Source organism: Hippopotamus amphibius, chromosome 17 (assembly GCF_030028045.1).
Source record: "Hippopotamus amphibius kiboko isolate mHipAmp2 chromosome 17, mHipAmp2.hap2, whole genome shotgun sequence".
Lineage (NCBI taxonomy): Eukaryota > Metazoa > Chordata > Mammalia > Artiodactyla > Hippopotamidae > Hippopotamus > Hippopotamus amphibius.
In genome coordinates this window covers 41,260,903-41,280,976 of record NC_080202.1, presented here as the reverse complement: position 1 = coordinate 41,280,976, position 20,074 = coordinate 41,260,903, and the positions used below count along the sequence as shown (strand labels likewise).

The 20,074-nt window shown below is 54.8% G+C and overlaps 1 protein-coding gene across 1 annotated transcript; it reads right to left on the bottom strand.

Moving 5' to 3' along the window:
• Positions 1 to 456: 456 nt before the first annotated feature.
• LOC130840437 (signal transducer and activator of transcription 5A) lies at positions 457 to 20,015 on the bottom strand. Its single transcript, XM_057715954.1, has 19 exons — positions 19,878 to 20,015; positions 18,924 to 19,061; positions 18,444 to 18,600; positions 17,183 to 17,272; positions 14,614 to 14,788; positions 9,994 to 10,124; positions 9,610 to 9,761; positions 8,984 to 9,139; positions 8,413 to 8,592; positions 6,772 to 6,859; positions 6,549 to 6,671; positions 6,127 to 6,219; positions 5,442 to 5,648; positions 4,841 to 4,935; positions 4,618 to 4,748; positions 4,031 to 4,186; positions 3,287 to 3,338; positions 2,896 to 3,003; positions 457 to 1,860 (listed from the first exon to the last, which is right to left on the bottom strand). The coding sequence occupies exons 2-19, from the start codon at positions 19,049 to 19,051 to the stop codon at positions 1,698 to 1,700; spliced, it is 2,385 nt and encodes a 794-aa protein (XP_057571937.1). The 5' UTR covers positions 19,052 to 19,061; positions 19,878 to 20,015; the 3' UTR covers positions 457 to 1,697.
• Positions 20,016 to 20,074: the final 59 nt, after the last annotated feature.

The following is a 20,074-nucleotide window of genomic DNA, read 5'->3' as shown; positions in this document are numbered from 1 at the left end:
GGCCGACCGTTTGAAAACGCTGTGGCAGGGGGATGGTGCCACCTGCTGGTCTCTAGGAAGAGGCCAGGGGAGGAGGGACTGGTGGGCGGCTCCTGCAGCGTCCCCCCATCCTCCATACGGAGGGGATGCCGGGGTGTTGAGAATGGTCTGGGCACTGGCCCTCAGCTGCCACCTTCCAGACTGCTCATAGCAGCAGCTGATAAGGAGAGGCAGGGACCAAAGTTCTCCCCCACTCCCAGTAATTCCTGCCCCATCTTTTCCCAAGACCTCAAGTTCTTTATTTAGTCTTCCGAGAGGCACTGAAAGTATGGGGGAGGGGGCACCCTTAAAACCACAGGAAAGGGAGCAGACTGGCAGCTTCAGGCTACACATTACAGCACCAGCTCCGCAGGAAGAAAGGAACAAAACCACTCCAGTGGTCCATACGACCCAGGAGCCATACCAGCAAATTTATGAAAAAAAAAATATTTTATTCAAAAACACTGTTTACACAAATGTGTAGCTTATGTACAAAGTACAAAAGAATCCCACGTTTCATCCCCACCTTCCTTGAGAGATGTTTCAACCAGGGACTCTTTCCAGGACTCCTTGTGCTGTCAGCTGCTCCTGGCAGTGTGCGGCAGCTTCAGAGGGAGGAGCGTGTGAGGTTGGGCGGCCAGCCTCCTCAGACCACAGCCAGTTATGCAACTGTGATGAGGCCGCTTCCAGGTTCCACCTCCCAGCAGAGTGGACTGCCATCAGCTTTTATCCCTCCCTCCAGACTCCACAGGCAAGCAGCAAGCCACTGCTGCTACTGCAGGTTTTTTCCAGGAGGGGAGAGGAGCAACCCTGCAAGTCCTGGGCCTCCTCTTCACCACCAAGTCCTAGACCAGTCCTTCCTCCCTCCCTCATAAGTGAGCAAGGTTGCAGACAGAGAGGCCAGGAAAGAAAGCTGGGGCCAGACGGAGCGAAGGGGACGTGGTGGGCAAAAGAGCAGGAATATGGGCTGCAGTATTATACACTTGGAGCTGGAACCCCCTGGCTGGGGGCCAAGAGGCCAAGACACCATCCTCAGAGCAGCTCCAACAGACCCAATGCAAAAGACCCGTTTCTGCCGTGTTATGGACATGACCATGGATGGCCTAGATGAGCTCTCAGTTCACAAAAAGCCTGGAGTTCATATTCATTAGATAAAGTATAAAATATCACTCAAAACTGAACCCCAGCCTCCATCCTGAGGGGAAGAATCAAGAGACCAACATGTGCGTTGCTCTGTACGGGAGCAGACACACACACCTATATGCACACACACTTGGGAGGCGAAGCTTCTAACTCGGGAGTAAAACTTGAGGTTAGAGACATTACCTGTCTCCTTTCCCTTCTTGAATAACTCCATTCAAATAGCCACTGAGCAGACAAAGTCTCTGGCAGGAATAGGTTTGCCTGCCTGGCGTACATGTAACTACAGAAGCAGCTCAGTCTCTTCCACGAGAGACGGATCCAGCAGGCTCTTGGAATGCCTCCATCTGAAGAAAAAGGCAGCCATGTACCTAGGACTGCAAAGGCGGGGCAGGCACACCCCGTACACAAACATGTACCCATAGGCACGTGGACGTGTGCTGCCTGCAAAGGCATCAATACGCACAGTGATACAAAAACAGAATCACAATGAATATAAACCCTGTGTGTTTCCAAAGAGAAGTGCAGGGTTCAAACATTCATGAGAGCGAGCCTCTGGCAGAGGTGAAGAGACCAGCAGGCGGGGAGAGGCGGGGGTCCAGACTGTCCATCGGGCGTCGTAAGAGTTCCTCCACATGCCGGGCCACATCCATGGTCTCATCCAGGTCGAATTCTCCATCCTGGTCAAGGACGGGGTCAGGGCTGGCAGAGAGAGCGGGATGTCAGAGGGAGCCGGCATGCGTCACGGCCCCAAGCTCCTGGGGGACAGCTTCCAGCCTGCTCCCCATTCAGACCAGAATCTCATGGGAGCAGGACCACTCTGGCTAGACTCCTATACCCCAAGTCGAATACGTCAGTCACTGGGTTGCGGGGAGACATCCCAGTTCTAGTCTCATTGCTCACAACCTTAAGGAGTAATCTCAGGGAATTCATTTCCCCTGTCCCTGTCCTGATCTGTAAAACGAGGTGGCTGGGTGAATGAGCTCTGCCTGTGAAATCCCAGGCACCATTCACTGAGCACCCGTAAAGGCCTGGGTCTTTCAACCACGTTACGCCAATCCTCACAGCCACCTGTAAGGCAGGCATTTACTCAACTTTATAGAGGAGGACACGGAGGCTCGACCATGTTAGGAAGCTTGTTCAGGGCCACCTGGTTGGCAGGTGGAGTCAGGATTGGAATTCCAGTCTGTGTGACTCCCAAGCCTGTGGTTTTCCCACTGTAGCAGGCCACCCACAACTTGAAAGAGAACTAATTCTCTTCGCTGGGAACTCCAGAGAGGAGCAATTGATACCCTGTTTCCACACAACCCCTAAGAACTACCACTCCATCCATAGCTACCCTGTATCAAGCCCTTACCGACAGCTTCAGCTGTGCTAAATGCTCTACCTGCACTCTCTCTCTTAATCCTGACCCCAGTCCCATGTGGTAGGTATTCTTGCCTCCATTTTACTGATGAGGAAACTGAGCATCAGAGAGGCTCAATAAGTTTCCCAAGGTCACACAGCTAGTCAGCACCAGAGCAAGGACCCTGCTCTAGGTAGTTTCAAAATGCTCTACGCCTTCTATTGGCTGTTCTCACCCCCCCTGCACCCGGGCGCCTGCCAGAGCCCAGCCTGGCCTTGGTGGTCTCAGACCTAGAGGAGCTCTGGATTTCTTGCCCACCAGCCCTCCGGGAGCCCAGCCTGAGGCCAAGTGCCCAGTTCCTCCCCACGGAGCCGCAGGAGAACACAACCTACTTCTGTGGGTACATGTTATAATGAGCCTGGGGGCACACGGCTGGGGAGGGGGCCTGGTCCATGTAGGTGGCGCTGCCCCCTGCAGAGTCTGCAGAGGCGCTCACAAACCTGCGGGAGGAAGCAGGGCACAGTCTCAGTGGGGAGGGGCTCTAGGGCATCTTCGTGTCTTTTTCAGGTGTGGAAGGACAAAGTGCCTGCTGAGCCTGGGGCTCTGGCTACAGGAGGAGGACCCTGGGTACCAGCCCCCTGGTGACCAAGCCCAGTTCCCTCCCCAGGGCTGGGCCAGGTGTGGGGGGAAGGGCACAGGAGGGGTGGCGGTGAGGGGAGAGGGGTGGGGTGGGGAAGGAGAAAAGAGGCAGCAGGAGACCAGAGCTGGAGCCTGGACACTTACTCTGGGACCACTTGCTTGATCTGTGGCTTCACGTATCCGTCCACTGCTTTAGCTGCCGAGGGGGGAACGGTGATGAGAATCGAAGTCTCTGGGAGCTCCCCAGGGGAGTGGAAATCCACCTATGCAGCCTGCACCGCCCCCCACCCCCTGCCCCCCCACATTGCCAAGGGGCCTCAGCAGGGATGAGATTTCCCACGGACTCCCGATAAACACCTGCTGACAATAAACACCACCCAGGCCCCTGGCTTCGGTCTCATCCCTTCTCCTGCTTCCCTTTCTGGCCTTTTGCTTTCTCTCTCCCCATCCCCGTCCCTGCCAAGGAAACAGAATCAACACCAAGGAACCAACCCAACCAATGGACTGGGGACAGGTTGAAGAGGAAAAACCTGTCCATTTTGCTTCCTACACTCAACTCGAGGGCAGGTTTGAGGGTGGAGAGTGGTGGGGGCGATTGACTAAGATGGGAGTCGTGCATTACACGTGGCTTTGCATTATCCTGACTCCTCCCCCAGCACGGCAGCCTCCTCCTCCAAGGGCACAGAAGTGAATCCACTCAGCATTTTGCTTTGTAGGGAAGAAAGCTGGCTCAGAAGTTTTGCTTTCCCTCTTTCATTGTGAGCCCTGAAATCCTCTCCACGTGCCTTGCACCATCCCACAGACCAACACCCACAGGGGAAGTGGCCCCTGGGCTCTGCTTGGGGCATCCCCACTCCCTAGCCCCGGGAGTATCCGGGCAGGACGCACCGAGCACCGGAGTATAGTACTTGGAGAAGACCTCATCCTTGGGCCGGTCGGGAAACACGTAGATGAGATAGCTCAGGTCCCCCAGCCGGTCGGCCAGGGACCGGATGGAGAAATCCCGCGTGGTGAACGGCTTCAGATTCCACAGGTTACGGTCAGCTGTAAAAAGGCCAAGCTCATTCCCACAACCCGCCACCCTCAGGAGGAGGACCAGAACTGTGGGGCTTGGGGGCAGGCTTGCAGAGACATCGGGGCTTTTACTAGCCGGCACTGCAACCCTACCCCGTGCTCCTCGGCATAGGCCAAGGAAATGACCACGGGTGAGCAGATACCAACAAGCCTGGGTCAGGGCAGAGGAGGACTCACCCGGCAGTTCTGGAGTCTAAGGGGCCCGTGAGTTTAGGTTCTCCGGAGTGGAAAACGATAGAAAAGGAATGTGCTCCTGAGCAACACTCTTCCCACCCTCCAAGCTCAGTTTCCATCTTTCCCACCGGATACCTTCTAAGGATGCAGGACTGATGGAGAATGGGAACAAGGAGATGGAAGACAGGCCCCCTGAGGCTGGAGGGTGGGCAACCCAGGGAACTCACGAGAGTCAAACTTCCAGGCAATGGTGATGCCTCCTATTTCTGAGTCGCTAAAGCGCAACAAGAAGGTGCCGTCGGGCTTGTTGATGAGCAGGTCGTGGGCCTGTTGCTTGTTCACAAAACCTAGGATGGCCCTGGGAGCATCGAGCGTACCGTGTCACTGCTGGGCCAGCGGCCGCCGCCCCTGAGCCCATGACCTCCCAACCCCCATGCCCCCATTCCTCACCCGTCATTCCAGTGGGGCTTGTGATGTTTCTTCAGCACCTCCATGACCCCGTCAAACCACTGCCAGAAGGTGTAGTTCCAGCCCGGCAAGTTCTCCTGAGGGCCCCCAGGAAACCCCGTCGTCACAGGTGGTTCAGCGAACACTCAGGGCCCTCTTGTCCTCACCCAGACCTTCTCCCAGTTCCTCATCCTATCTGTCCCACACTCCAGCAAACTGCCACAGCCCCTGCTCGCATCCTAGGGAACCAGAGAGTACACTGGCCTCTTGCCTCGCAGACACAGGTCCAGGACAGTCCCGTGGGGTGGGAGGCAGAGGTGCAAAGGACGGTCCAAGCTGGATGAGACCTCCAAAGTCATTCCTGCCCAACCCGTTGGTTTTACAGACGGAAAAAGCGCAGCACAGAGGAGGGAAGGGGCCTGGCAAATCAGGTAACACATTAAGGACTAGAACCCGGGGACCCTGACTCCCAGCTCCGGGTTCCTTCCATTGTGCTGCTTCGGCTCTCCAGGCTGCCCGCACCCCTTGGGGTACGAGCCCCCGTCACTCCTGGTTGTCGGAGAGGGGGGATGGTCCCTGGCAGGCAGTGGGCGGCGTCCCTCACCCTGTTGAACTGGGACCAGGACACGGACATGCCGCTGTAGTCCTCGAGGTGGCTGCTGCTGCTGTTGAAGAGCTTCTGTGCCAGGAACACGAGGTTCTCCTTGGTCAGGCCCCGGTTGCTCTGCACCTCGGCCTTGAATTTCATGTTGAGCGCCTCGCACAGCTGCGGCCACAGGACTTTGTCGGGCACCGCAAATGGCACCCTGCCCTGAGGGGGAGAGAAGAAAGGGAAAAAAGGCAGATTGAGGGAGTAGGAGATATTTACACACACACACACACACACACACACACACACACACACACACCCCCCACAAGAGAAGGAGGGGACTGAGAAAGATACAGAAAAGCAGACAAAAAAGCAAGAGAAGGCCAGGGGTGGGGTGGTGCAGCGGCAGAGGGGTGGGTTTACAGGGATGGAGACCTAGACCAGGGCCCTGGGGACAGAGATCAGGGATCAGAGCCCCGAGACCAAGCTCGCAGATCTAGGAGAGCCCAGTCTCATGACTCTGAGCCCAGACAGAGCCGAGGACATGCCGAGGGCAGGGTGCTCACACCAGCTGTCCCCTGACCTCTGGTCTGGCCCTAGGGTGGGGGAAAAGACCGCTCAGCAGGGGTCCTGGGGTGGGGCTGACCCTGGGAAACTCTGAGGGGAGGGGGGCCGAGGTCAGGGTCCCACGGGGACTCACCAGCTCAGCAAAGGCATTGTCCCACAGCACGGTGGCAGTAGCGTTGTGGTCCTGGCTGCCGTGAACGATGACGACCACTGGGAGGGACAGGGTCTGGGGGGGCCAGGGAATGAGAGGTGAGGGCACATAACCAGCGCCTGCCCTCCACTTGGGGGAGACGCTGAACCCTCACTCCTCAAGCCCCTCCCAGCAAAACCAAAGCAAAAATAAACAAAAAACACAGCATATTTCTTCGTGGCCCATCGCCTAAATTCTGCGGGCTGGTTTCAGGTTACAACCTAACACATGGGCACCAACAGGGTGATATTAGGCTTTCTGAGAGCATCACGGCGTAACTGGACTGAGCCTGTGTGAGCATTCAGGTCTCTGGCTTTCCCAAGCCCGTCGGGTGGCCTGCAGGGGATGGGGGAGCCAGGCCTCACCTTCACCTGGAACACGAGCTCATTGCTGCCAACACTGAACTGAGATTCAAATAGGACCGTGAACTTCTCCTCCGTCACGGACTCTGCGCCTCGCCGGTCAGCGCGCTTGATCCTCTTTAGCGACTGCAGGGCAGGAGGTCAGAGGGGGACGAGCAGAAAGTGGCCGGTTACGGGGACTCGGCTCCAGGAGGACCTCCCTCCACGGGCAGGGCCCTGTTCTCACCATGTTCCTGAAGTGGGCGCTGAGGGTGCCCGTGGCCTGGTGATACTCCATCACACAGCAGTTGTTCAAGATCTCCCCGCTGCACTCGCTGCAAAGCGGAGGGGAACCTGTCTCCACCAGACTCAGGCCAGGAGCGCCAACCCGTCTGCAGCCTGGGCCCAGGCTTCTCCAGAAAGCCCTTCCAGCAGCCCCTGCCCCTCCCCTAAGGGCGCTCCTCCGAGTGTCAGCCTTAGAGCACCTGAGTAAAGGCTCCAAGGGTGGGGCCCAGGTCTCTATATCATTAAAATTCCTTAGGTACCAAGACTGATATGGGGGCCTTCGGCAGCTTTTAGAACACTTGAGATAAAGTCATGACCATAGCCTACAAAGATCCCCACGATCCACCTGTCCACCTCCCTGGCGTCACACAGGACAAGTGAGCCCTCTGCCTTGTCTGTTTGCTTAATATAATATGCTCAACGCTGCCTCAGGACTTCTGTACGTGCTCTTCCTATCACCCCAAACACTCTTGACCTTCTCATGCAAGTCTCCACTCAAACACATCCTCAGAAAGGCCATCCTTGGTCACCCATGTGCTGTTGCAACATCTATCCAGGCGCTGTGATATCTCTCTGTTTTAATTTTCTGTCTCGACTCTTTTTTTTTTTTTTTTAAATTATTTATTTGTTTGCGCCAGGTCTTAGCTGTGGCAGGCTGGCTCCTTAGTTGTGGCTCACAGGCTCCTTAACTGCAGCTTGCCTGCTCTTTAGTTGTGGCACATGGACTCCCAGCTCTTAGCTGCGGCATGCATGTGAGATCTAGTTCCCTGACCAGGGATCGAACCCAGGCCCCCTGCATTGGGAGCTGAGAGTCCCAACCACTGCACCACCAGGGAAGTCCCGTCGACTCTATCATCTTTTGACGCTGCCTGATTTTTAAGAGTATATGACTATCTCCCTCCCCAGCCCAAATGTAAGCTCCAAGAGAGTGAGGACCTCTTTGTCCTCTTCATCATCCTATCCCCAGAGCACACGGGGGGCCTCAGTGTGCATGACCCAGTCTCCCACCTCACTCACTCCCGCCCTCATTCATTCACTCCCGCACCCATCATGGGTGGCCTTGCCTGACCCCCGGACCCCACCCCTGGGTTCCCCATCCCCACACACCTTCTTCAGGACAAGCCCATGTGCTCTCTGCCTGAACGTCTTCCCCCTCCACGCCCTTTCACTATATCCTCCTAGTCATCCCGCAGTCTTGAGACTAGTTGCCACTCTGCCCCACCCGCTCCATGACCCACTTTCACGGTGCCCCAGTCCTCTCCCTTGTCACGTGCCCGTAAGTAATTGTTTCTCACGTCTGCTGTCTGCTCTGCTAGCCTAGAGGTTGGGCGGGGACAAAGCCAAGCTCTCTATGGATCACAGCTGTGTCCCAGTGCTCAGCACAGGTCCTGGGACACCCCAGCAGTGAAATCCTTGTTGACTTACTATGTGTGCGAAGTGTGCGCCAGGAGCGACAGAGGGAATGGGAGAGACACGGGACCACATCGCAATGCAGGGCAAAGGGCTGCAGGGAGGAAGGCCGTGCTGTCCCCATCACCCAGGACCGCTGCTGTAGAACACAGGCTGAGTGGGGGGGAGGACAGACAGGAGGGGGGGAGCGTACTTGCGGGTGTTCTCGTTCTTGAGCAGTGACTTGGCCTGCTGCTCACTGATGATGGTGGCCTTCACCTGGGGGGGGTTCATGTGCACGTTCAGCTTCCCGCCCACCAGCAGGCGCACGGTGGCTGCGAACTTCGTCTGGGTCTTGAGGACCTGAGGGGGCTGCTTCTCGATGATGAACGTGCTGTGGGGAGACAAGTGACCAGGTGATGCCTCGGGGGACGGCGCTCTGGCCCCTCCCTCCGCGTGGGGAGGCCGCCTTGCACAGGGCTCAGCGGGCGAAGGAATGGCTCCCGGCACAGCGCCCCCTCCCCAGGGGCCTGGGGGAGCTAGCGGGAGGGGAGGCCAGGAGACCAACGCAGCAGCTGAAACGGGCTGCAGGGGACAAGCTCATGGAGTGCCCACAAGAGAAACCGGGTGAGGGCAACAGCAAGAGGTCACAGCGGGGGACGGGATGAGGGTGTCAGGCAGACGTAGAAGGATTTAAGCCAGAGCTCCCTGTCTGCAAAGACCTGCTGCCCCCCACCCAGGCCAACCAGACGGGGCGCTGGGTGTGGCCAGGAGGCAGCACTCACCTGGTCACCAGGGCTGAGATGATGTCTGTGATGGTGGCGTTGACCTCCGCCAGCATCTCCTCCACGGGGCCGGGGATGGGCAGCTGCTGGCAGAGGTGCTCGGCTCTGCGGATCTGCTGCCGGTTCTGCCAGATGATCTCTGCCAACTTCTCACACCTGCACGGGAGCCCCGAGGCCAAAGGCAAGGACAGAGGCTTCACCCCCATCCTCCGGGCCAGAAGCTGGCAGCCTCCCAGGCTGGGGAGAAGGCCCAGGCACAGCTCCACCCCCCGGAAGGCCTGGCGCCTTAGCCACCTCGCCTGTCCTCGGAGCAGAGCCCAGCTGCCCTGCCTTCCAGAAGCACACACAGACACACAGGAGGACCCACCCCGACTTGGGCCCAACCAGCCTGAGCGTCACCCCCTGCACCCCCGGCCCTGCCCCACTCCTGAACCCGGTGGCGCCCGTCCCGGCAGAGGTGGCACAGGACGGGGCACCAAAGTCTGCATTAGGAACCAGAACCACCGGCGACATGAGACCCGTGCCCGGACAGAGGGAGCCGGCCGCTCACGTACACGCGGCAGCAGCGCAGCAGCTGGTGGCGCCACTCTGAGCCCCTGCCCCCCTCCCAGCCCCACACCCGTTACCAGGACTGTAGCACGTCCAGGCTGCCCTCGGGGGGCCCTCCGTTCCCCGCCAGCTGCTGCCGCCGCTTCCACTGGATCAGCTCGTCGTCCAGAATGATGGTCTGCTGCTTCCGCAGCAGCTGCAGGGTCTTCTGGTGCTTCTCGGCCAGCTCCTGACGGGTGGGCGGCGGCTCAGCAGGCCCTTCTGGGCTCTCAGCACAGCCCTGCAGGGCCTCCCCCCGCCCCGACCCGCTCTGCCCCGGGCGCCCCCACAGGGAAGAAGGCTCCGGCCTCCTGCTCTGCTGGGTCCCGCTCTCCTCCTGGCTCTCTCCCTCCCCCGGGTCCCCGGACGGCTCAGGGTGTCCCCTCCTCTCCCGGGAGGGGGGGCAGGCAGAGCCCACTCACCACGCGGTACTGCTGCAGCGTCTGGGCCTCGCGCTGCAGCCACGCCTCCAGGGACACCTGCTTCTGCTGCAGGGCCGTCTCCCGGCTCAGACGCTCCTGCGGGTTCAGCTGGGCCAGCTGGGCAAACTGAGCTGGAGGAGGGGACAGGACACCCGCGACCATGACCTCCCCGGCTCCAGCAGGGAGCCCGGCACAACTGCACGCACCTGTCCTGGAGGCAAGACCCCCCCCGCCGAGGGGACACATCGGACCAGCCGCCCGTCGGGGTTCTACAGCCACGGTGCCCAGAGATGAGTGGGCTCCGTCCCCTGGCGCCCCGACTCCGAGCTCCCCTCGGGGAGCGGGGAGACCGAAGCCTGGGGTCCGGCGGAGGCGGAGCCTGCCGTGGCCTCCCTGCCCACCCAGCCCTCCTCTCCCCACCTGGGGATCAGCTTGGAGCCACCCTGCCTGGTCTGGAGCGTGTCCTCGCCGTTTACCAGGTGGCTGAACTCGGGCCAATCACCTCACTCTCCTGTGCCTCAGTGTCCCCAGGTGTAACAGGGGAGCAGCACGGCACCTGCCTCAGTGGCTGCTGTGAGGCTGAAGAAGCCATGATACGGAACATGCTCAGGAGGACCCCGGCACCACCAGCTCCGGGCGGGAGTCAGTCCTCACGCTTAATGGTTACAGGGCCGGATTAAAGGCTGACGGAGCAGCTCTCAGCCCCAACTTCAGGAGGCCAAGCCTCGTCAGGAAGGCCCTGCTCCGCGGGCTTTGTCCCCTCTCCCGAGCACAGCAGCCTCTCCTCGGGGGAGGCGGTGTTTCTCCAGGAGCTGAAGGTGCCTAACGCGTTTGTGCAGGTGGGCTCACTGTGAGCTCCGCCGACCAACCGGAAGAGAGAGAGAGTCCGGGGCCACTGGGGACACGAAAGCAGCAAGATCCTCCCAGGAGAGGGAGGCAGCTCCTCTCCACACCAGCTGTCAGGCGTCTCGTCCGTGGCAGGAAGAAGGTAACCAGGCCTCACTGACTCCCTTTTCAACAAATCTATTATAAAATACTTAAGACACAGGGACGTATGGATAGAAAGGAAGATGCAAGGAACGCCTACGTACCGAGAAGCCAGCTTCAGAGATCAAACACTGCCACAGGTAAGCACCTGCGCACCCTCCCCTGCTGGCAACCCCACCCCCCTCCACAGGTAACCCCTATCCTGGGTGCTGGCGTTCCCACCCCTGCCAATAGGCTTTTGAACATCCCAGGGTCCTTACGGGGCTGAGTCAAGGAGACGAGAGCACCCGTCAGCAGGTCTTGGTCGAGTTCCTGGCAGGCCTCTGAGGGCCATGTCACACGGACTGAGGCCCTGCCCTACGGACACACAAGCTGGGAAAGACTAAAGCCACTCTAGACAGCCAGGAAAGCCCAGAACGAGAAGAGAACTTAGACATGTGGCTCCAACAGGACTGCAGGGGCCTGAGCAGGCACGGAACATTGAGTCATCTGGACAGCCACCTCGGAACCCACAGGGAGGCGGTGGGGATCCCACCAGCGGGGCCCAGCCTCCTTATGCAAGTGACCCACTTAGGTCTCTCCTGGCAAACTGCAGAAGCTTCCGGGAAGGATGCCAGGAGACGTGAGGCAATTGTCTGCTCCACTGGAGGGAGCTGAGACTTCTCTTGCACAAACAGATCAGTAGTCCCTGTTTCTGATGGGTGCACTTGATAAACGAGACTGAACTGACATTGCACGATGGGGACAAACCCAAACCAGAATCAAAACCCAACCTCACAAATAGGAAACAGAAAACCCAAGAATAAGATCTTTAACATTGTCAACCAGCCAACAGTCTTGGGGAGAAATAATAGGCTGAAATCTCCCATTCCCTAATCTAGGAGGAGGGCTTTCCTTTCTTTCGGGTCAGCCTGGGACGGATTCAGATCTGAGGAAGACCTGCTAGCATCACCCAACATTTACTCAACACCTGCTATGTATGATTCAGGCAATATGCTAGTCTCAGGGTACAGAAAACACGGAGAGGGCAAGGTAGGAGGAAAGCTTAAATAGTCAAATTAAAACAGAATTTTAAAAATTTAAACAAAAGGCCGAGCAGAGGAACAAACACTGAAATGAAGAAACAAAATAAATATGAAAATGTGGACCTCAATACAAGTGTATTTAATATTACATTAAATATTAATGGGCTAAACACCTCAATTAAAAGGAGAGACTGTCAGATACAAAAGCTGGACTATATGCTGTCTACATTTCAAATTTTAAAAAGCATGAATAAAAATATGTTGTGCCAACGCAGAATAAGAAGGCTGGAGGAGTTATATTAATAACTGACAAAGCAGACTTCAAGGCAAAAAGTGTTACCAGAGATCAAGAAAAATATTCCATAAATATTAAAGTGTCATTCAGTCAGAATGACATAATAGTTGTAAATGTATAAGCATCTAATAACAAAGCTTCAAAATACATAAAAGAAATATTTACACAAATAATTGGAAAATAACACAATAGGAGATTTTGATACCTCTCAGCATCTGACAGAACAATTAGGCAAAAAATTCAATTAAAAAATCAATCAGTGAGGACTTCCTAGGTGGCGCAGTGGGTAAGAATCCGCCTGCCAATGCAGGGGACACGGGTTCGAGCCCTGCCCCAGGAAGATCTCACATGCCGCGGAGCCACTAAGGCCATGAGCCACAACTGTTGAGTCTGTGCTCTAGAGCCCGTGAGCCCATGTGCCGCAACTACTGAAGCCCACGCGCCTAGAGCCCGTGCTCTGCAACAAGAAAGGCCACCGCAATGAGAAGCCCGTGCACCACAACGAAGAGTAGCCCCCGCTCGCTGCAACTAGAGAAAGCCCGTGCACAGCAACAAAGACCCAACACAGCCAATTAAATACATAAATAAATAAATAAATTTAAAAAAAAAATCAATCAGTGATTCTCAAAGTGTGAACCAGGGATCCCTGAAGCGTTCCTAAGACTGTTATAGGAGGTCCACAAAGCCAGAACTATTTTCATAAAGTCATAAGACCTTATTTACCTTGTTTTCTTTTATTCACTTATAAGTATACAGCAGAGTTTTCTAGAGGTTACAAAATATGTGGTGTTGCAGCAGATTGAAAGCCAGATCCAGCTACCAGCTATTAAGCCTAACATTAAAGAAACTTGTAAAAATGTAAAGCAATGCCACTCTACTCACTAAATTTGGTCTGGAGTTTTTTTTAACTTTATTATGTTAACATATATTATGTTATATATGTTAACATTAATGAATTTATTATTGCTATTTTTAAATAAAACAACTTCAGAATATACATTCTTTTCAAGTCCACAAAATACATTCACCAAGATAGAATATATGCTGGCGTATAGAACAAGTCTCAGTAAATGTGAAAAAAAGAGATCATATAGAGTATGTTCTCTGACAACAATGGAATTCAACAATGAAATGAAAATGAAATCAATAATGATATGACATCTAGAAAAAGACCAAATATTTGGAAATTAAACAATATACTTCCAAGAGTTCCTAAGACCCTTATAGGAGGTCCACATGGGTAGGTGAAATAATTAATCAGAAGAGGAACTAGAAAATATTTCAAGTTGAATGATAATAAGTATATAGCATAGCCAAAATGATGAGATGCAGCTAAAGCACTAAGAGGGAAATTGGTAGCTCTGAATATATATATTAGAAAAGAAGAAAGGTCTAAAATCAATGACCTTGGGGAAATGTGTATAAAAACAGATGATTGAACTTGGTGTACCTCCCAAAAAATAATAAATTAAAAAAAATAAAAAAATTAAAATAAAATAAAATAAAATCAATGACCTAAGGTTCTACCTTAAGACACCAAAAAAAGAAGAGTGAAGGCAGTTTGATACTTCCTGTTCTCACTAGGATGGGGTGGTACAGCTCTGGGGTCAATTTGAAATGGAGGAAGATGAGCGACTTTCAAGACTCTTCAAAGCGTACCTGGGGTGAATTTCTTCTGAGTTAATTTTTCTTTCCCCACACCCTTATCATGGCAGCCACTAGCAAACTATAGACCTAGGAAACAGGAGAGTTTGCCACTGTCACCTCCTCCTCCCGTCTTTACCTCCTATTAGTGAGGCTCAAGAAGGGGTATTCCTGGAGTTCCACCTCTCCCCAGCCTGGTTCAGCCAGGGGACTCCCAACCTAAGTCCTCCCTCTGATTGGGGAACACTTTGTCCATATTCATTCATTCATTTATTCATTCGTTGAGATATTCACTGAATATTAGTTAATAAAATATAGGGATTTTATCACACATCTCTAGTTAAGATCCAGTTCTGCAACTTACAAGAAACCCAGGCCAAATTATGTGTTCTCTTTGAACATCAGTTTTATCATCTGCAAAACAGGAATAATATAACTACCCATTTCTTAGGGCTGCTGTAACGGTTGTATTGAATAATGCATGCAAAGGGTTTAGCCTGGAGCCTGGCCCACGACAGGGACTCCATCACTGGGAGCCGTTACTCCTCTCAAGCTTTGGGTAAGGCTCTGGGGAGATAGATGGGGATCTAGCCCCAACCCAGCAGGAGTTCACAAAGTGTTCTCACTCCCGTCCTCCAGACACATGCGGCCCTCCTACACCAGCCTCACCCTGGATCCTCAGGCTCTCTTGATATTGGATGATGAAGTACTCTTGAGTCTGCTGCAGCTTCTTCAACTCGTTCTCTGTGTCCTGCGTGACCAGTCGCAGCTCCTCAAATGTCTGGTTGATCTGAAGGTGTTTCTGGGACATGGCATCAACCAGGATCCCAGCAGAAGAACTACCCTGGAGGTATATCAGGGGAGAGTGCAGGCAGCAGTGAGCTGGGCAGTGAGGATGGGAGAAAACCTCAGGCCTTGGGGAATGCCAATACTACAGACCGAAATGCCAGATCTAGAATAAGAAGGAAGGGTACTTTGAGTCAGAAGGAGAGTCATTTGCCAGAAGAGGGGTGGAGAGGGGAAAGGAAGACAAACAGGTGACCTGGCTGACTACGGCATCTTCGTGAAGCATGGAAGAAACTTCTATTGCAGTTCTGACCTCCACCAGCGTATCCCACACAGGGTCCATCTGAGGTCTCTCTGGAGAGACTAGAACTCAACATGTCCCACGAGTTACCCGGGCTTTCCTACTAATGATGATGACCCCTCGTTTCACAGCCACTCACTAACCTGAGGCCACGATGCCACCTGTGCCAGGTGCTGGGGACACGGGGGGACAAGGCTGTGTGAACACACAGCATCTGTGTCCTCCCTCAAGACCATCTTGTGACTGAGGGAAGAGGGTGAACCGCTCACAGGAGGTATCCTGGAGACCCCAAATGAAGTGACGGGGGAGGCATCGACAAGGGCTTTGTGGGTCCAGCCATTTAACTAACCTGGTCAGATCTATTCCTGCAACTAAGCCTTTAGGGCCTTTCCAGTGACCTGCTCTAAGAATAAAATCCAGACTCCTTCCACACCCCCCAAGGGCCCTAAGCCGATAGCCTCGGCCTACCCCACCCCCAGCGCCACTGCTGCCCAAGCACACCAGCTACTTCCTGTTCCTTGAATACACAGGTACCTTCCTGCCTCAAGGCCTTTGCATCTGTTGTTCCATCACCCTGGAACATTCTGGCACCAAACCTTCCTGAGGCTGGCACTTCCACTGGTACCTTTTCAGAGTGACCTTCTCTAATAAGCCAATTTAAAATAGGACCGCCCTTACTGAACATGCCTTGTTCTTGCATGTTCTTTCTTGTCTGCCTCCCTGTGCTAGGATGTGAGCTCCCTAAGGGCTAGGACCTTGTCTGTCTTGTGTACCACAAAATCCCCAAGGCCCAGGACATCAGAGGTGTTCAAGAACAGCTTGACAGCTGGTAAAAGGATTATTTCCCCCTAACCATGACAGCAACTGCATGATAGGCATGTATTTTTTAATTGGAGCTGAACTCATTTGTACACTTACAGATAGCTCTGTCATTGCACCAAGTCAAGAGTTGTACAAGTTGACCCTTTGTGACCTGGCTTTTGCCCAGTTGGCTCCCTTTTCCCTAGTAGCACTGAACACTTGCAATTCTTTGAATGTCATAAGATGGCTCGTGCCTTCCTGCCCTCACATACGCTGTTGTTATTTTTGACTAGAAAACTCCTCTCGCCTCCTTCCTCCCTCTTTCCCCACTGTAGTTCAGGCATCCTTTCCCTCAGGACACCCTCCCCGCCACCAGCCAGCCTGCCCCAATCTGAGTTGGGTCCTTTTTCCATATAGGCCCGCTTAGCACTCAACTGACCCCTAAAGAATCTATCATTGCCTGAATATCCTTTAGGTGGAGACCGGGACTTTATCTGTTTCTCCTGTCCTAGGCCAGTGTCAGATGCACAGCAGGATCTCAATAAATGTTTACTGAGTGAACTCTCAAATGCTTGAAATCAGTGTCCACCACAAGCAAACAATAAATATGACTTTGCTCCAGGCACTAGTCTGTGATCTTTACCTATGGGATATCATATTATGAAATTCATTTTGCTTTATTGAAGGTAATATACCATTTGTCCCATTGTCCAAGCAGATGTCCGATGCCTTTATGATTTCAGAACCTGGGGATGAGTCCCTGCTCTGCCTCCCTGGACCTCACTTCTCTGAGCTTGCCTGGGTTAGTTCTTCTGACATAGACCTTGGCTTGGTCTCTCCTCACAGACCCCACCAGCGGATATTTCTTCTTTTGCCCCCAACCCCATTTATTGAATGACAAATCTTTTCCCTGGTGATTTACAGTGTCATTTCTGACATAGATAGAGTTTCCTGATGTGTACATGTGTTTTTAGGGCTTCCTCTTCTGTTTCATTTGTGTTTGTCTATCCTTTGCCCACGGAGTAGCTCATTTAATCCTCACAATAACCCTATATGGTAGATACTATGACTATCCTAATTTATAACAGAAAAAAACAAAGGCTCAGAGAGGTTAAGTAACTTGCTCAAATCACACAGCTAGTAAGTCGTAGAGCCAGGGACCGAAGCCAGAGAGTAGTGGGGCAGGGTGGGGGCAGTGTCAGTCTACACCTGCGTGTGATACTGCCTCTCGCACTTGTTATTTCTTCAGTGCTTTCTCATGCCAGTGCTTATATAACATAGTTGTCCTCAGAGAGAAAAGCAGGTGGAAGGACTTCCCCAAACCTCTCCCCAAACCCATGGGACACTCACATTGTTGGCTTCTCGGACCAGCCTCTGTTCATTGTACAGAATATGGCGGATGCAGCGGACCAGCTCCATGGGGCAGCGGTCATATGTGTTCTGAAAGAATCCAACAGAAGCTGCCAGTGGCCGCCCTCTGCTCCCACCATGCCCGTTGCAGCGCCACGCCCACCCCTTCCTCTCCTCCAGCCCCTGCCTCAGCTTCCCCTGGGAAGCCTCAGGAACTGTCATCAGAACCTTTATCTCTCCTTGGCTTGATTTCCCCTCCCAGATCTTCATATTTGGTTTGCAGTACGTTAGAAACCCACAGTTTACAAAGCACTTCCAATCTGCCATCTCCTTTGACTTGTGCATCATAGAAACCCTATGACATTAGCAAAAACTGTTGTCCTCATTTCACAGATGAGAAAACTGATGCTCAGAGAGATTACGTACTTGTCCAGAGGTAAACAAGTGAGTGAGCAGATGACTCAGGCGAGACTCGGGGCATCTAATGCCAAGGTCAGAGTACTTTCCACTATAGTCCTGGCCCTGGGTTCCTATTTTGCTTCTCTCTTCCCCCCAGGTTTCTTGTTTTTCCTGCCTCTTCTGGGATGGACTTTTTATTTCCCTGGCACCCTGCTGCTTGTATTTAAGAAGGGCTCTCTAAAAATTCCCGCGAGTTCCAATAAATGCTCAACTATGATTACCACCACACCCCTTTCCTGCTTCCATAAAAACTTCCTTTCTCCCCTGTATTCCTTCCCCCCACATCCTCACATGAAGGAGAAGCTATACCTTACATCTCAACTCAATTCAAGGCTCCAGGACAACTCTGCTCCTCTCGCACTCCACTTCAGCAGCTCTTTAAAAAGCCTTTAAAAGAGCCCCAAGAGGGATGTCTGGTTGCCTCATTGCCTCAATTCTAGAATCTGTCAGTATTTCTTTGTCTGACAACAGATTTTGATTCAGTCTCCCCTCATCTCTTCTGCTTGATCTGTCCAGAATGCAGTTTCACCCATTCCCCTTCTCTTGGAGACAAACACGCCCCACCTCTTGCTTTGTAATATGCTAAGGGAATCTGACAGGTCTGATTTAGAAAGAGGGGGTGGGGGAAATTGAAGCACAGAAAAGTTGCCGATAAGCTCAGGGTCATACGGTGAGTCAGTGGCCAAACCAAGAAAAAACCCAGGGGTTCTGGTGCTGGAAAGAGAAGGCGGACACCACTTCTCTGAAGATGGCCCGGAGCTCACGCCCACCTGGAGCTGCGTGGCCCCAAGCTCACACCCACCTGCAGCTGGGTGGCGTAGTGCCCCAGCTTGATCTTCAGTAAGAACCCATCTTCCCCCACTTGGTGCTCTGCCTTCTTCTGCAGTTCCTGCACCAGGCCCTCCAGGAGCTGGGTGGCCTGGGGTCGGTCCTGGGGATTGTCCAGGTCGATGGCATCCCTTGGGGCAGGGCAGGAGAGAGAGGCCTACTATGGTGCCTCCTCGGGCGAGGAGGTCAGGCACCAAGAGGGACATGGAAATCCTAGACTTGTGCCCACAAGACTTGTTCCTAGCAGCTCCACAGGTATCAGAGTCTAGAAACATCCCCTCTCCCCTCCCAGACTCCCATTTCCCTGTTCCCCTTTCCCAGGGACACCGCCCCTTCCGCACAGAGAGGGACAGACAGGACCAGAATCTCACCAGACCGCAAAGAGGGACCTAAAGGCCAAGGGGCCTGGACGGTAGGGACCCGCAGAGGAAGGCGCCAGGCAGAGGGCACCTACCACGGCTGGCTCTCGATCCACTGTGCTAAGTAATGCCGGACCTCGATGGGGAAGTGCTGCCCATACAGCACCTGCATCTGGCGCAGTGCATCTCCCTGCAGCTGCTGGGCCTGGATCCAGCCCGCCATGTCCGTTCACCTAGGACGAGAAGAGGGCTGAAGAAGCGCCCCCTTGGCAGAGGCGAAGGCTGGGCCTGCCCCTGGCTCTGCCATGCCCACCCATCCCTGGACCGCGGTCAGGCCAGGCCCCTCCCCTCCCACAGACACGCTTTCCTGTGCGGGAAGAACGATGGTGAGGAGGGGAAGGCCGCCCTTCCCTCCAGCGAGGAACCCGCTGAGGCTTGGGGAGGGGCTCCCGAAAGTCAGGTGCCCTCCCCCTCTTCCTCTCCCCTCGCCCCACCGGGGCTTCCCCGGGGTGGGGGGGTATAGCTAGAAACTGAAAGAGAAACTTGACGGCGGAGGCCCAGGGGCCCTCTGGGGAGGGCCGCAAGAATCCCCCTACCCCGCTTCCAACCCCGAGTCCCAATTTCTGGGAACGGGGGGGATATTCGAGCCCAAAGTTAGGGCAAGGCCACCGACGGTTCCCACTGGACGGCTGAGTCACCGCAGGCACGTGGCTGGGGTTGTTAAGGAGCGAGGGCTGGGGAGACAGACACTCCCTCTCTTGGGCTGCGCCCCCCGAGCTGTGCCCCCGAGGTCTCCCCGCTGTCCAGTCCGACAGCGCCCCCTGCCCACCGCGGGCGAGGACGGCGCCCACCCTCGGCCCCCTCCCTCCATCCGCGTCCCGCGTCCCTAGTCTCTCGTCCGCGCTGCGTCGAAACTCCCTCTCGGTCCCGGGGACCCCTGCACCCCTCCGGCCGTCGGGCTCCGGGTCCAGCGGTGCGGGGCCCTGGGCAGCAGCCGGGCGCCCCCTCGGGGCGCGCGCTGCCGGGGCCGCGCGGCCGGGGCCACCCACCTGGTCGCGCCGAGCGGTCCGGCGACGGGGCCGGCGCGCGTTCCCGGCCCGGGCTCCTAGCGGCGGCGGCGGCGGCGGCTGTTACTACAGGAAGGAGCCGAGAGCAGCGATTTCCTCCTCAAAGGTCAGCTGCCTCTGATATACCATACACAGCGCGCGAGCTCTCGCCAACACCCCTCCCAGCCTCGCTCGCTCCC

Coding starts and splice junctions, on each gene's coding strand:
- LOC130840437 (XM_057715954.1), bottom strand. CDS start 19,051: ATGGCGGGCTGGATCCAGGCCCAGCAGCTGCAGGGAGATGCACTGCGC. Junction 14,789..17,182: donor TGGTCCGAGAAGCCAACAAT/GTGAGTGTCCCA, acceptor ATATACCTCCAG/GGTAGTTCTTCTGCTGGGAT. Junction 8,593..8,983: donor ATCTCAGCCCTGGTGACCAG/GTGAGTGCTGCC, acceptor GTCTCCCCACAG/CACGTTCATCATCGAGAAGC.